The 17,480-nt window shown below is 44.0% G+C and overlaps 1 protein-coding gene across 2 annotated transcripts in view; it reads left to right on the top strand.

Moving 5' to 3' along the window:
- The first annotated feature begins 270 nt into the window (after nt 1-270).
- LOC137293704 (uncharacterized) overlaps nt 271-17,480 on the top strand; it is a 41,364-nt gene continuing 24,154 nt past the window's right edge. The window contains exons 1-2 of one of the 2 annotated variants that reach the window (XM_067824410.1): nt 271-327; nt 7,042-7,327. In XM_067824410.1, coding sequence (XP_067680511.1) covers nt 7,070-7,327 — 258 coding nt within the window. In that variant the 5' untranslated portion in view covers nt 271-327; nt 7,042-7,069. Of the gene's footprint in view, nt 328-6,832; nt 7,328-17,480 lie in introns of those variants that run through there. The other variant, XM_067824409.1, reaches the window with a different exon arrangement.

The following is a 17,480-nucleotide window of genomic DNA, read 5'->3' as shown; positions in this document are numbered from 1 at the left end:
TTACGTCACATTATGAAATGAGACAGGCGGTTGATTATGTATATTTCAGACCTGTGACTGAACGTCAGTGTCAACGAAACGGAAATCATACCTCCCACCTTGTATATATTTCACACGTGTTAGGAAATGTCAGTCATTACATAGCAATCACATGGTTAATCGTCATAATTCTCCTAATTGGGTCCGCTAGTACTGTGACATTTTATAATTGTGTCTGGTTAATGTGTTCAATATCAGGAATAGCAAAATTTATGAGAGAGGTTTTCGTGCCTCAGACTTCGCACGTTAGACCAGCCGAGAGAAACTATTTCAGTGAGTTCTACGGAGGTGAGTTCGTTGATGAGGTAACATGCATTTCATAATCTATAACAGTAGTATAACTGGTAGCCGTGATCACTGATCGATAGAAGCAATCGATATTGATACTATTAAAGCTGCAGCCTCTCTCAAACCAGTTTATTGCCAGTAAATATGTTACTTTTGTTGTCATTCTGATATTAGTTTTCCCGTAGATTTCAGTCTATAAATTCTTCATAACTTTATTAATCTACTTCAGTAATCTATTGTATTGAAAGATGTCGGTCATCGTCACTTGTTTAACCATAGTGAACTATGTCTACATGATCTGAGACACTAAATCCCAACGATCACATTCATGTCACTAGATGCGGTGATGTAGCCTGATGGTTAAAGCTTTCCTTCCTCACGCCGAAGACCCGGGTTCGATTCCCCACATGGGTGCAATATGTGAAGCCCATTCCGGGTGTCCCCCGCCGTGATGTTGCTGGAATATTGCTAAAAGCTGCGTTAACTAAATTCGCTCATGATACGGTTAATTGTCGACATTCTCCCTTTCCACGTTTGTATGATCCCCCCAAATCTTCTAGCAATCATAAAATGCATAATTATTTCGCTTTTTCGGAATTACGAAATGAAGTCATTGCGTAGAAAGACGTTTTTAGTTGATGATATCCACTTTCATAGATGACAATGTTTGTTGAAACACATGTTATTTCCGATGTGTTTATAAATGTACCCTGAAAATAATAGCAGGCGTTTCAACTTGATTTAAGTTTACTTTCGTTGTGACATTTAGAAGCCACCGAGCCTTCCGTCTCTGTTGATGTCAAAAGCCCATGGTTCATCCACACTGTCACCGACGTAGCTATAATAGGTCTCGACTTGATGACCGGTGACGACAATATTTATGGTAGCGCTCTAAATGTCAAAAGATTGTGGCCATATTTGAGGCTATCAGTAAATTGAGTTAGAGTCAGAGGAAAGTGCTGTTCACAAAGGGTAGCGCATACCGTAAACATGCGTCACGCATTGTGAACGTCATATACAGTAGGGGCGAGGGGATAGACTCGTGGTTAAAGCGTCCGCTCTTCATACTAATCACACGCGTTCGATTCCCCACATGTGTACAACGCGTGAAGCCCATTTCCGGTGCCGTAAGTTTACTGGAATGTTGGTAAAAGCGGCGTAAAAACATACCCTCTCACTCATATACAGTGTACCTTTAATACCACTCAGGTGTGACTGAAATTTATGATCGTGAGTTCCAATTCAGATTCGTCCTGGTTAGGCTTCCGGGTTTTGTCGGCACCCGTGGGTTCCCCCGATTCTGTAAATGTGTAAAACCTGTAAAAACACGACAATGATTCGAAAACTGTCTTGACTGTGACGTATGTCATCGATATTGTGTCGTGAAAATATCCGCAAGAGAAAGGTGTGTACTTTATTTTGTACGCCAGTTTAGAAGATACAAAACGACGTGGATATAGAACATCTGAAAAGAAACAATCCCGATGACGCGTACTATATAATTTTCTGGTAGTCACAAGTGTGTATAATTGACATCTCGCGTTACAAAAAGGATTTCCTATAATGATCGGATACAGCTTCTTGACATCAAAAGTGTCGAGTTTTTCATAAATGGCATTACTGAGACAGACCTTGACACGCTTGTGCTTTCTACACCTCCAACGCCTACTCCCCACCTTTCCTAGTCGATCTTTATCTTACCGGGATAACATTACATGAACAAAACATATACATCTGTCTCAATACTGGACAATAACGCAAGGAAAGGAATCCAACTGAAGGCTACAATGGTGTTGCGAGTCTAGATTGCCAAATTAAGCACTCCATGTATATATATGGCATTAACTATATTTTCTTGCTCCACCTTATAATATATATGTGGGTGGTAGGCTAGCCTAGTTGTAAAAGCGTTCGCACGTCACACCGAAGAGCTGGGTTCGATTCCCCAGATGGGTAGAATGTGTGAATATTGTACACATGGCTATAATGTGGAGGTGGGGGGGGGGGGGGGGGGGGGGGGAGGGGCAGAAATTGGCTTCAAACATTCTACCCATGTGGGGAATCGAACCCGGGTCATCGATTTGATGAGCGAACGCTTTAACTTCTAAGCTCCTCACCCCTGCCAAACCCACCACACAACCACCCACGCCAATAAGTACGTATACTGTAAGGTTGAGCATGGCAATATCGTTCATGTCATTTTATCTTGTATATTTGTAAAACAATTCAAGAATGAGCTGTCTATACCAACATCATTGAGTCGAAGTTGAAGAGACCTGAGGAATTACATCGAGGTATCCTATTCGAGACAAACAGATGACTATTTGAGATACACACAGGGACCATTATTACTCCAAGACGAACGTAAGTTTGATATAGTCAGTGTTTGACACAACAGTGTTTGACTGTTTGACTCCTGGACTTACATATGTCTCTTTCAAACGTTGTATTGCAATCTGGACTGTAGCATGACCTCTCTCGGTGCTTGACATCTAACGATGTGTTTCATACCCTGTGAGTATGTGTGTGCGTGTGTGCGTGTGCGCGCGCGTGTGTACGCATAAGACAGTGGGCGGGTTGGGGAACGAGTGAGTGAGTGAGTGAGTGAGTTTAGTTTTACGCCGCACTCAGCAATATTACAGCTATATGGCGCCGGTCTGTAAATAATCGAGTCTGGACCAGACAATCCAGTGATCAACAACATGAGCATCGATCTGCGCAATTGGGAACCGATGACACGCGTCAACCAAGTCAGCGAGCCTGACCACCCGATCCCATTAGTCGCCTCTTACGACAAGCAGAGTCGCCTTTTATGGCAAGCATGGGTTGCTGAAGGCCTATTCTACCCCGGGACCTTCACGGGTCGTTGGGGAACGAAATGCTACTCAAGTTAAGTGAATTATATACGACCTACGGGTATGCTAAGGGAGACAACTGTGATGGATGTATATACACAAGTTGTGTGTCGACTCTTAATAATTAGACATGTTAACATGGGTCATTAATATCATATTACTTTGAAGGATGCTGCTACATTGCAGTAATGGAAGGTGCTATGTTGATGGGAAGTCCACGCATAGATGTACAGGCACGATGTAGTCATGTGTAGATTACAATATGTGTTAGGAATGAAGGAACCTCACCACATATGAATGAACGGTCTGGCGGATTAAAGGGATATTGAGTGAGTGAGTTGGGTTTTACGCCGCACTCAGCAATATTCCAGCTATATGGTGGCGTTCTGTAAATAACTGAGTCTGGACCAGACAATCCTATCATCAACAGTATGAGCATCGATCTGCGCAGTCGGGAACCGACGACATGTGTCAACCAAGTCAGCGAGCCTGACCACCCGATCCCGTTAGTTGCCTCTTACGACAAGCAGAGTCGCCTTGTATGGCAAGCATGGGTTGCTGAAGGCCATTTCTACCCCGGACCTTCACGGGTCCTGATTAAAGGGATAAGGATAGTATTTAGACAAAAAAGCAGAAGTATATTTTCAACATTTCTGGCACCTTATTGGTATATACTTGGTAATACATGTAAACAGATGAGACAGCGCGTGTTTAAAGTGTAGATTTATGTGTTTTGAAGTGGTCTGATGCCTCACAATCATAACATATAAAAATACAAACTGTAATTTCATAATACAAATACATTATAACTCATCAAATACATTATCTTTTATCTCCAGATATTTGTCCTGTACTTCTTTTAAAAATATTGGAATTTACGCACAACCCATCAATTTGTATGCACGATTTGGCCTGAAGGAGTAAAATTATTGCCAATCCTTGATCCTATTGAGAGGCGACGTGATTTGACATGACATGTGGTGAGGTGATGACATGGAGAAGTTGAAGTGAGGTGACGTGATTTGCCGTGACATGTGGTGAGGTGGTGAGATGAGGGAAGTGAGGTGACGTGATTTGCCGTGACATGTGGTGAGGTGATGAGATGAGGGAAGTGAGGTGAAGCGACGTGAATTTCCGTGACATGTGGTGAGGTGATGACATGGAGAAGTGAAGTCAGGTGACGTGATTTGTTGTGACATGTGGTGAGGTGATGACATGGAGAAGTTAGGTGAGGCAATGTGATTTGCCGTGACATGTGGTGAGGTGATGGGATGGAGAAGTTAGGTGAGGCGACTTGAATTGCCGTGGCATGTGGCGAGGTGATGGGATGAGAGATGTGAGGTGAGGCGACTTGAATTTCCGTGACATGTGGTGAGGTGATGGGATGGAGAAGTGAGGTGAGGCGACTTGAATTGCCGTGACATGTGGTGAGGTGATGAGATGGAGAAGTGAGGTGAGGCAATGTGATTTGCCGTGACATGTGGTGAGGTGATGGGATGGAGAAGTGAGCTGAGGCGACGTCAATTGCCGTGGCATGTGGTGAGGTGATGGGATGGTGAAGTGAGGTGACGTAATGTGATTTGCCCTGACATGTGGTGAGGTGATGGGATGGAGAAGTGAGGTGAGGCGACGTCAATTGCCGTGACATGTGGTGAGGTGATGAGATGAGGGAAGTGAGGTGAAGCGACGTGAATTTCCGTGACATGTGGTGAGGTGATGACATGGAGAAGTGAAGTCAGGTGACGTGATTTGTTGTGACATGTGGTGAGGTGATGACATGGAGAAGTTAGGTGAGGCAATGTGATTTGCCGTGACATGTGGTGAGGTGATGGGATGGAGAAGTTAGGTGAGGCGACTTGAATTGCCGTGGCATGTGGCGAGGTGATGGGATGAGAGATGTGAGGTGAGGCGACTTGAATTTCCGTGACATGTGGTGAGGTGATGGGATGGAGAAGTGAGGTGAGGCGACTTGAATTGCCGTGACATGTGGTGAGGTGATGAGATGGAGAAGTGAGGTGAGGCAATGTGATTTGCCGTGACATGTGGTGAGGTGATGGGATGGAGAAGTGAGCTGAGGCGACGTCAATTGCCGTGGCATGTGGTGAGGTGATGGGATGGAGAAGTGAGGTGACGTAATGTGATTTGCCCTGACATGTGGTGAGGTGATGGGATGGAGAAGTGAGGTGAGGCGACGTCAATTGCCGTGACATGTGGTGAGGTGATGAGATGGAGAAGTTAGGTGACGTAATGTGATTTGCCGTGACATGTGGTGAGGTGATGGGATGGAGAAGTGAGGTGAGGCAATGTGATTTGCCGTGACATGTGGTGAGGTGATGGGATGAGAGAAGTGAGGCGAGGCGACGTGACTTGCCGTGACATGTGGTGAGGTGATGGGATGGAGAAGTTAGGTGACGTAATGTGATTTGCCGTGACATATGGTGAGGTGATGGGATGGAGAAGTGAGCTGAGGCGACGTGACTTGAATTTCCGTGACATGTGGTGAGGTGGTGAGATGGAGAAGTGGGGTGAAGTGAGGTGACTTGATTTGCTGTGACTTGTGGTCTGGTAAGGTGTGTAGGTCGAAGAGCGGAGTGGGATGAGGCAACGTGGTGTTTGAAGACCTTGCTTTAACCTCTGAATGCCCAGGACCAGGTACGGCGATATCAGTTACCATCTTCTAACATCTTTACGTATGACCTGGATTCAAGCATCGACCTTCAGCAGCCCAGTAAGTCGCTATATCCACTAGACCACAGAGACATATGGCCCCTTCACCAGTGACACTCTCACACACTTCCTGTCAAAAGGGTACAAAGGAATAGTTCGCTGAGTGTTAGAATCAATCACTAGCTAAAGATAAGCCTTCCCACTTGAAAGACGTGTGTCGGGAATGAAAGCTACTTGTGTTTAGCTGCTTTATCTGACCGCTAACTGGACACGCAACGGCCGCAGTAAGTGACCAACCATATCATCGCCATCTGCCATTTGTCAGAGGCGTTGCGAGACGACCACAGCCGTTGTACGGTTAATTGCTTTCCGGACAGTCCAACAGGGTTAACAGATTTATACTATGGTGGGTGGGGCTGCCAAAATAATTACGCCTGTGTTGACAGAAGGAGGATGAGCTTGTCTGGATGTGATAAAGTCTAAATATTGCTTCTTGTGTTTTTAATTCGAATCAATGTATGGAGTATATAGGCTGTCGACCTAGGCCAGCTGTGGTCGCGTCTTACTGTGAGAATGGGTTGATGCCTTTCAATGTGTTTCGATCATGTTTTGTTGGATGTAAAACGTGTTGCGATCGGCGCTAGTGAAGGGGCTGTCGTCTTCAGTATAAACTGTATTTGTGGAAACTGGGTAGAGACTGTGTGTTATATTGATTTACGCCTTTTCTTCGCATGTAATGATTATTGGCACATGTGTCGTTTTATCACATTCGCGCATGAATGAAAGGGAATGAAATCTGGGAACATTGCTGTGTGTAGTATATGAGTTTCTACCGTTCACATATTTTTCACACATGTTTGACGACAAGTAGCTGGAAAGTTCTTGACCTCGGACTTGACTGACATACGCAAAACACTTCGCGTACTCCTAGGATTCCCTTTTCCCGCCATTCCCGACCCGGCCTGGCATCATATCGTCTGCTTACACAGTAGCAGACGAGCTGGCATACAGGCAGCTGGAGATATCGGGTTCCACGTGAGGAATCTCCCCGTCCAGGCCAGGATAGGCTCACTTGCTTTCAGCAGAGACGGAGAGAGTTCTCCAGCTTTCTTCTGTTCGCTCATGAGATTCGGAGAGTTAAGTTCTGTACGTCTTCGCTCGGTGTTTGTGGAGCTGTTTAATTTCTCTTTAGATCTGTGAACTTCCAGTGATAACAATTGATGGAAGCTGCACCGTATGATAACGTCGAGTTCCCGGTCAGAAAGCCAGGCACGGGGACGTGGCCTGGGCCGGGACAAAACGCCGCTGCGTCCTCTTCGTCGGTAAAGACAGTGCATGTGCAACAGTCGACTGCGAAGGACGGGAGGGTGGGGCCCAAGTTAGCCCCACTCATGGAAAGTATGGAGGTAGCGGAATCGGAGGATCAGAGGATGCAGGCAAAGATGTTCCACTCTTCACAGTTAGGATCCCATTCAACGGTAAGATCGATATTTGATATGAAGGGGTTATGATGAGGTGTGGCGATAAATCAGTAACGCGAATTTTTGACAGCCAGGCTAAGCAACAGTTTCGAAAACTTAATTTGTTTTTGGAACCTATCCTCACCCAACCATTTTTTTATGTTACACTCCTTCTACAGTGCCGGGCGTTGGTCATTGTTGATACCATGCCTTTAAATGTTCTTGAAGTAATTCAGAGATTGTGCGTCTTTTACACACACCACTGTAATACTGTGGAATCATATAAACATTGGAAAGTGCCCGACTTGTGTTTGTAGTGGGAGCGGCAATGGTCCTGGCGGGCAGGCCGTGTGTGAATCATTCTCTTCATATTAGGACAGGCGTGTCGTTTATATAATAATATATATCAATTGCAAGTTCCGAATTTCTAGCGTTGTGATAAACACAAGAAATGTCAAGTAAAACTCAATACTCCACGTGCCCAGTGCAAACTACTGTTCTTGACTTTACCCTACTCCGCTCACCTTCACCCGAATCCACTCCACCACGGTCCACATCGCTCCTCCTCTTTACACTCCTTCGATTTCCTTCTCCACTAAACTCATAATCCACTGCTCCCCACTCCATTCTGTGCGTTCCATCACGCTCCACCCCATTCCCCACTGCTTCTTTCGACTCCAAACCGCTCCCTCTCTTTTCCACTCCTCCGAACCCCATGAAACCGCTCGATCACCCCCAAGCTCCTTAAAACCACTCCACCCGGCTCCGCTCACCCAAACTCACTTCAAATCGCTCCATCCGGCTCCTCTCTTCCAAACTCTGCATTAGAACCACACATCTCTGTTCCACTCCTCCATACTCCCATCAAAACGACTCCACCCTGCCTCATTCCCACCACACCGGTCCCCCTACGCCATTCCTTCAACCTCTCAAAACCGCTCCTCACAAATACACCACTCAATTCCACTTCACCAGATCCAGGTATATATTTTTATAGCAACATGCCTACTCCAAACAACACCAAACAACATTCGTCACATCTGCACATTGTTTCATGTATGAATCCATAGTCATGCGTAGGGTGTATATAAATACACGTTACTGGTATATCACGAAGCAGGCAAAACATATGTGAAATACATGACACATCACAGACAGGTTTATTGCCAACCCCACAGACCCAATAATCATTTCTTTCACAAAGTAAAGCAATTGGCAAGTAACACCACATGTAGAGCAACGCTCCGGTACTTGCCAGATCGTGTTGTCTCAACACTTTCATACACCTTACGTACAGTGCACTCGCCATTACAGGTGGCCATGTGGGTTGTGTCTGGGGTCACCGATACACGTCTCCCTGCTGGGCAGACTTGCACGGGACCCTCAGTAATGTATCTTTATTGACATTGCACTGTGGGGATATGCTGGAGGAGACGGTTCAATTTGAACCATCCGCTCTAATCAGAGGGCCTATTTTTCAGTTGTAGGTCACCTACCGTGTAATTTCAAGGTTAACATTTTCAATTAGCGGAATTAGAGGAGTGTTTATTGGTTTTACTTCAATGCTAGTTATTTCCACCGAACGTTCTTTAATCCAGCAATTTATATGGATAGATTAAGAACCTTGTTTTGGAATCGGAGAGGTCAAATTTGATGGTCGGTGCAATATACTCGGATGAACACGCTGTTATCAATTAAGATGGGCACAAAAATGGAAATATGCCTAAATTATAGTCGGTGTCTGGGACTAGTTCCACGTATTTCAGCCACAGACGTAACATATCTAGCCAATACTACCTATCTCAGTCACGAGTCATGGAACCAACTAATACAGTTCCCCAGATTATACATAGTAATAATGCACCCAGCGGACACCTGCCTAGGTCATAAGGCTAACGACACCAACTAGTGGACACCAGCTTAGGTCATAGGGTCAACTATATCAATTAGGGACACTTGCTTAGGTCATAGGGTCAACTATATCAATTAGGGACACTTGCTTAGGTCATAGGGTCAACTATATCGACTAGCGGACACCTGCTTGAGTCATAAGGCTAACAATATCAACTGGGGTGAGGTGGGGGAGCACATGGTTAAGTCACAGGGTCAACTATATCAACTAGGGACACTTGCTTGGGTCATAGGTCAACTATATCAACTAGGAGGGCACCTGCTTGGGTCAAAGGACCAGCTATTTCAACTAAGGACCTGTTTACGTCATAGGGCCAACTATTTCAGTTAGGGTGCACCTGCTTAAAGCACAGGGCCAGCTATTTCAACTAGGGCGCGCCTGCTTACGTTAAAGGACCAACTATCTCAGCGAGGGGCACCTGCTAAGGTCATGGGGCCAACTATTTCAAGTAGGGACATAAGTTGGTCATAGGAGTGAGTGAGTCTAGTTTTACGCCACACTCAGCAATATTTCAGCTATATGGCAGCGGTCCATCAGATAATCGAGTTTGGACCAGACAATCCAGTGATCAACAGCATAAGCGTCGATCTGCGCAATTGGGAACCGATGACATGTGTCAACCAAGTCAGTGAGTCTCACCTCCCGATCCGGTTAGTTGCCTCTTACAATAAGCATAGTCGCCTTCTATGGCAAGCATGGGTTGCTGAAGGCCTATTCTATCCAGGACCTTCACGGGTCAGTTGGTCATAGGAACATCTGTTTCAAACAAGGAAGCTCCTTTTAATCGGGTGTAAAAAGTCCTGTCACATATACCTTCAGCGGCGTGTCAGTACTGGGTGATAAGAATCTTTGCATGTGTTGAGAAATTCCAAGAAATTATCGCTCTGCAGATTTGTTTAGTCTCTGAAAATGAAGAAAGTCTCAGGGCTCCATTTCATTATATTTTTTTTCACTATGGACGTTTGTTCAGTAAAATATGTTCATTTCAGAGACTAGCTGTTAGTCTACTGTTGGATACGCAGTTGCATTAACGCCAGATTCATCTCGTTGTGTCTGGCATTTATTACCAGAGTCAGGATTAATCGACACGGTGCCTTGATTGTGTCGTTCACTTTAATAAATGCTTTTCCCCGCTCCCACACCGACTGTTAAGTTCAGATGACGACAAATGAACATACCTAGCCTTTCTTGGTGCAGAAAGGTCGCGTGGTCCATCCTATGGTTAAAGATGTCAGTTGTCGACTTTCACCTAGAAAAGTGAGCGAGGGAAAGGTGAGACGACGTGATGTGACGTGACACTTAGAAAAGTGAGGGAGATCAACCCCACTTTATACAGTTGTTCGGTTAGGTCATGGTTTCTCATGTGACGAGACATCCGAAAGAGAAGTAGATCGAGGATGCTTTCAAGTAAACCTGAATAGCTTTCATAATGCTGGCAAAACGCACTATGAAATCCTTCCAGATACTGGAATGTGAAGATCCTGTCTTGTCCAAGGGTAGTAATTCTGTACAATGAATTCTGACTCATTAGTCCAATCTAAGGTCGTCAATGTTTTCGTTGGTGGAGTGTATGCCGTAATCATAAGCAACATGGGGTATGATAGTTGGCGTGGCAACTACACAAACGTCTTCCCAACACCCGCTTTACCTGTGGTTCTGAAAATATTATAATATTCTTTGTGTGCGGAAGGGTGTCGTCTCAAAGTGCAAACATTCATTAGACAAAAGAGTTCTTGTGTATTGTTGGCTCTGTATTGACTCTGTATTTTTTTCAGAACTACGTAAACTTTTCTACTGTCCCTACGTACATGTGTCCCTAACGTAAAAAAATGGAAGTCGGACAACTGGTAGTCTAGACTGCGTACTTTGTGTACCCGTCTGAGATAAGTGTATCATTTTCAGCATATTCAGGGGCAGAGCAACACCGTCATATCTCTTACGATCTGTGTTTGTTTCAACACAAAGCATCCACCGACAAGGTGTTGGGCAGTCTCATTAAACCCATTACATAATATTTCCAGTATAATTATTCATCATCCAATAGCATCCAACAATCCTGTCCTATCCATCGATCAGACAACTCGTGAACTGGGGGATGAATAGAGACGTTGTGGAATTATAACAGTTTGATGGCTTTTATATCAAACTGCGATATCTTCAATGAAGGATATCCATCTTGACAGCTATACTAGTTCATCAAAGGGTTTATGCTCTGGGAAACGACCACGTAACTCTCCCCTGCTGGGACGTGCTGGACTGGCCAGGCTGGGGAGTCCTGGATCAATAACAACCGACCCTGGGGATGTATGATTCCATCACATTGCATCACAATGAAATGTAGAGTAGTTCTTGTGTTCATAATGACAACCCGCAACGTTCCATGTCTCTCTCTATTACGGGCTGACCTTGTTTTTGGGTGCCATGCATCTTCTCAAGGAGTCTCATTGTCTCTATTGTATCGCTGATGATTAATCTCATTACCATGTCATTACTTCGAAGAGGCGAAAGTAGTTCTGTAGGTGGTGGTTGTATTCCCAACACTCCGTCAACATAGTTGCATAAATGGAGAGAGAGTTCAGAGGGCTCTGTTTTCCTCAAATTGAGTTAGAATACTTTGTGCTTGTTGCTGGTAACTTTGAGGGTAGTATGAGATTTGTATGAAAGAATATAATTCTTCCGGTGAATCTTCTTCAGAAGTATCGAACATAAATGACGAAGCAGTGTTCTGTGTTAAGAGTTGTGTTTCATTGTGACAACACTCTTCTGTACAGTCTTCGCAATTACGCGATAGGTGTCTCTGAGTTGCCTATTTCGTTTGACATTGCCCTCCCTGCAGTGCAAAAGCTTGAAATGAAGCAAGTCTAGATTTGCTCTGGATCTCACTGGGGCTCATTTTCAATTCTAAATGGGTTTACTTGTTGCTATCAAAATTATACATTTAGGGACTAAGCATTAGTCTATTCAAGCAAGAGGCTGACCACATAATTGTATGCCCAGTGTGATTTTAGCGATGTCAAGTACTTAAGGTCACTTGTCCAGTTAAATGTATTATCTTTTAATTAATTGTAGGTCAAACGACCATTTCGCACCACCCAGTTCACCAATAAAAGGAAGGCCACTCGGTTTCAGGTTACCAGCATTCCACCAGCAAAGTCGAACCAAAAACGTCCGATTGAATAACCAATACTATGAGGTTGTCTCAGGTTATCACATTTCCAGGAATTATGTATTTTTGCCAAATTGTCAACAATTAAGTCATCGCAACTTTTCCTTAAACGGAACATCAACATAGTGGCCATAAATACGGTGCAGATAACATGGTTCCTCTGACGAGAGACCTTATCACAGTGATGTACTCCAAACATGAAAGGCAAAGCTCACTGACGGCGGCTTGTAATTACACTACCAGAGTTAGTGGGTCTTTTCGCTGGCAATAGTCGTGTCATTTATGTTTGTAAACAACCGTATGGTTTTGTACCGAACGGCAGACAATGGAGTGTTATGTTCTGTTGGTATGTGAAGTGTCTAACCTTAGCGGTATTACTGGAAGCATTGATTATACAGGGCGATGTTCTAGTCGCACAGACCCTGAAATCAATATCCCCGAAGAAGCCCATGCAAGTCTAGAATGAGTGCTCAAGTTTAGATTTGCGCAGTTCAAGGCTGAAATGGAACAAATTCTCCCTTTTAATTGGTCCTCATGAAACGCCTGGCTCGGTTGAACAAAACGGTTTTTTTCCATGAGCTTGTTTAAGTTCCGGTTAGATATACATGTACAGAGATTATAAAATGAGTGGGTGTTGAATATGGAAAACATTGAAGCAAGATATTTTCAAACGTTTTGATTTATTCAAGTACGAAAGTCTCATAAAGATATTTTGAACACATGAGTAATAATTAGGCATATTAGGTATAATATTATCAGTTTTCCGTGCCTAATAACTATCCCGGCTCATACAGTTGAGTGGTATTATTTGTTCAGTGCAACGGTGTGTCTGCCAGTGTATATGATTTAAAAACGATCCCTGACCCCTTCGTACTTGTTTATAAGTGTATTTGTTGTTATGTCGAAATACGGATATCTCGAGGTACCGTAGGTCCCTTCAGCTTTGAAACAACCTTATATGCATCGTCATAGCCAGAGGACATGAGTATGTGCGAAACAGAAGATTTATTCAAAGTAAAAAGCATTGTCATGAAAAGTATGTTAACGGATCTCTGAGAATCAGAACACCGCATGTCCACGACCTTCCGGCAACACTTCCGGTCACACATAGAGCCAAAATTATATGAGTTAGTTATCAAGCCCATCTCCATGATGCCATCAAGACTGGAACTACACTTCTCTCCAATCACACAAACATCGTGTTATCAAACATCCGCTTCTGAGTCATTTTGATCTTTCTCCAGTGTTTGCAGACAGATCGTGACATTAAAGAGACATTAAACTGACTCACGGAGAAGCATTTTCGCTCTTTGTACCTTTTCGCAATATCCAGGGAATCTTAAAGGTATCTGGCATTCACGGTATCTAGGTTCTTCGTTATTCCGGTGTAGCTACGACAATGGTACTAATAGGGGACTCTAATATTACACTACGTATGACTACCGAACGAAAGAGTGCGCACAACAGTTTGATAGTGTTGCAAAATGAACCGATTCCAAAACTAGAAGGAACAAAGTTTTCCGATGGTAATTTATTTGAAACGTGATTATAGTTGTGTCTTTTGAATTACATTTACAGTGTTTCGCAGACTGCTTTCAGCCTAGCATCGTTTTGATGTTTGTAAATGTTTGTTCAAGTTACAGGTCGGTGGGGGTAGCCTAGTGGTTAAAGCGTTCGCTGAAGACCCGGGTTCGCTTCCCTACGTGGGATCAACGTGCGAAGCGCATTTCTGGTGTCCCCCTGCCGTGATATTGCTTGAATATGGCTGAAAGCGTAAAACCATACTGACTCACTTCAACTGTACACTTTCTTTTGCCCGTCAGTATAGTACGTGTTGCTCAGTGTTTTCACTGGCTTGATGACTCTTTTTATAACATTTTTAAAAAACAGTGACTGTGTGTTAACTAACAGATTTACGGTATGGAGGTGGAATCTGGCGTAACTGGGTAATCAGCACCACGTCCTCACTGGCTCCACTGTGTTTGAATCTAGTTCCATGACCTCTGTCCGAATTTCAGAGTGAGTCACGCCAGTGAAATACGATAGAAACTTTTCCGTGCGCGAACCATGACCCAGGGAGTTTATCTAGTCCAGGATATCTACTGGCACCAAAACCCTCGACACCCATAACCTGGAATATCAGTTTCGCCAAACCTGATGTACAGACGCTCTGATAGACCAGTTATTATCTAGCTCTCATTTTGCAGTTGGAATACTTAATAACAGTAAGAGTCCGCTGATATGGCACTCATAGGAACCCTCGAATATATGCAATATATACAATGCCTGTTACAAAGTGGACAAATGTAACATATCATGTAATTTGGTTTTACACTTTCTCAGATCATAGTACTTTTTGGGGCTCTCGGGATCGAACACACCCAGCCACACAGAGCACGCTATCTAGATTTAAATTTTTGTGGAAGTAGCGGCGGCTGGGTGGGTTAGATCGATGACTTTCTGTTCTAGCTGTTAACTACCTGACTCTAAGAGGGTGGGTTCGAATCCCGGATGAGGCTCAACTCCAAAAGATTTGTATTGAGAAAGTGAAAAACTAAACAGACTATACCATATGTCACAATGAACCCAAATCACATATTCGGCACTTCAAAAACAATATCGTCATCTCTGATGACTTTAAGCACTTTAATAATCACATGTCATTTAATCACCCTGTTCCGACACTCAATCAAGGCTGTTAACATTCTATGTCGAGTAGGTCTCGCACTGATGTATATTTGTGTAATTTAATTTCTATCAGGGTAATGGAGTCCCGGGCGACTCAGTCTTATCGTAATGGATGTCAAATGTCACGTGATTCATTCCCTATGTGTGTAGATTTCAGCCTCATGTCGCTGCGGGGAGCTTGCCCAAGTCGACCAGATCAGGGGGATGTATATAAATTAATATTTCATATTGTTTCCAGTGTTACTGAATAAAGATGGTTTCATTATTTTTGGAGATCCATTCTTTTGGAAATATGTCGATTTTATTTTACCAGGGGAACTCTATCCATAAGTCTCGTGAGATATATGGTTAATGAAAATGTTAAACATTAATGGCATTATCGGTAATGCTGCCATTTTCATCACGTTGAAAGAACTTGTTTATATGATCACCGTCTGTCTTATCAGATGGAAATCCTCTGTGAATGTTAATGTTGTCAGATACAGGTAGTATAGAGTGAGTGAGCAGGTATAGGTAGGTTATCGCAGTTATCCGTATCACTGATGTATGTCTCCTAACGCCCCAAACGAATTAGAAACAAATGTGTTATATTCAAGCATAACAATGATCTTAACTAGTGTACAAAAGAAACGATACCACTTGTGTGCAACGACATAAAATGAAAACAGAACAATAGACACGGTTAATAATGGTGTTATTGTTTTGATAAATCATTTCTCAGTATCTGTAAAATAATTCATTTTAGTCACATTTGAACACTGAATTTGACAAAACTTTAAAGATGGGTGGGGTCGAAAAATGAACATTTCCTTAGAGCACTAATCAGAGAAACAATATGAAATGTCAACTGAAGCGTCTCAAAGTCAAGTCAGTAGCGTGTATGTCCACCGTCAGCCTCTATACACGCGAGAACACGCCTGCGGACTGATGACGTCAAACGTCTGATGACGTTTGGAGTGATGCGTTGCCATCCCTAGAGAAGATATCGTTCCAAGTCCTGAACGTTGACAGAAGGCACAGGGCGACGTCCGATTTGCCGATCGAGGTGGTCCTGTAAGTGTTCGATGGGATTCATGTCCGGTGAACATGCGGGCCATGACAAAACCTGTATGTTGGCGTTGTTAAGGAAGTCCTGTGTCAATCCTGCTGTGTGTGGCCTTGCATTGTCCTGTTGGAAAATGATTCCACGAGGTTGTTGCTGAAGAATGGGCACCACAACAGGTCGTAAGATGTCATCACGATAACGTTGCGCATTCAGATTTCCACGAATTACAAGCCTTGTCTTGACGTCACCACATGTGCCACCACAAACCATTAACCCTCCACCTCCCAACGGCCGGACTTGATGAACACAGTTAGGCGCCAAACGTCCACCAACTCTTCGATAAACAAGCTGCCGTCCATCGTTTCTGAAGATGAGGAATCTGCTTTCATCCGAGAACAGAACACATGCCCAGTCACGACGTTGCCAGCGTCGAACTCGCCTGGCCCACAGGGATGACGGGGCAGGATACCATACTGCCGTAGTCTCCTGTAGACAGTCTGTTGACTGATCCGGTGACCCAGTGCTGTAGCCCCCGTGGACGTCGCTGTTGCGGTGCGGTTCCTCAGGTGAATTACCCGGATGTAACGTTCTTCACCGAGTATGGTTACTTGTGGTCTTCCACTCCTGGACCTGTCTGACGTGTGACCTGTCAAACGTGGCATGTCTTGTGTTCTTTTTGTTGCTGTCATATCAGCGGGTAGACCCATCCGTTTTCTACAGTTTTTATGCACGTGCAGAACATGCTAGAGCGAGAAACGTCACTTTCACGAAATTTACGTTTTCCCCGGAAGTGGTAAAGTGTTCCCGGTATTTTCCATCAAATACTCTTTGTTTGGGATATGCAATAAGGATTTCCACGTTTTTGTACAAAACAAATAACTTAGTAATAAACTAATTTGAAAAAAAGTTGGTATCGTTTCTTTTGGACACTAGTTTAGTTATCTTGACGTTAACATCCAGTTATTTCTTGTTTAAGTTCACTATGTCAAATCACACCCTGTAACCACAGTTCTGACCAAAACTTCCTACCAGTCTTCCGTGTAGACGCAGGTTTAAGCAAATGCTCACTCGCTCACTCACTCTACCATTCGACCACCCAGGCACTCGCTCATTCACTCAACATCCAGGCCACTCGCTCACTCAACATCCAGTACACTCTCACTGAACCATGCAGGGCACTCACTCACTCTCTCACTCACTCACTCACTCAACATCAACACACCCACCCACCACTGGCTGAAGCTACACCTGTGGTTAAGCCCAACACTTACATCCAATTACAGTAAGTGGTGCTCCTTCATCCTTCCAGCTGATGGTCAAGTAAGGGGCAGATAGTCATATATAGGACCCTGGCAGTTTT

Source organism: Haliotis asinina, chromosome 8 (assembly GCF_037392515.1).
Source record: "Haliotis asinina isolate JCU_RB_2024 chromosome 8, JCU_Hal_asi_v2, whole genome shotgun sequence".
Taxonomy (NCBI): Eukaryota; Metazoa; Mollusca; class Gastropoda; order Lepetellida; family Haliotidae; genus Haliotis; species Haliotis asinina.
Note: the sequence above shows the minus strand (reverse complement) of the source record. Positions and strands in the feature narration are given on the sequence as shown.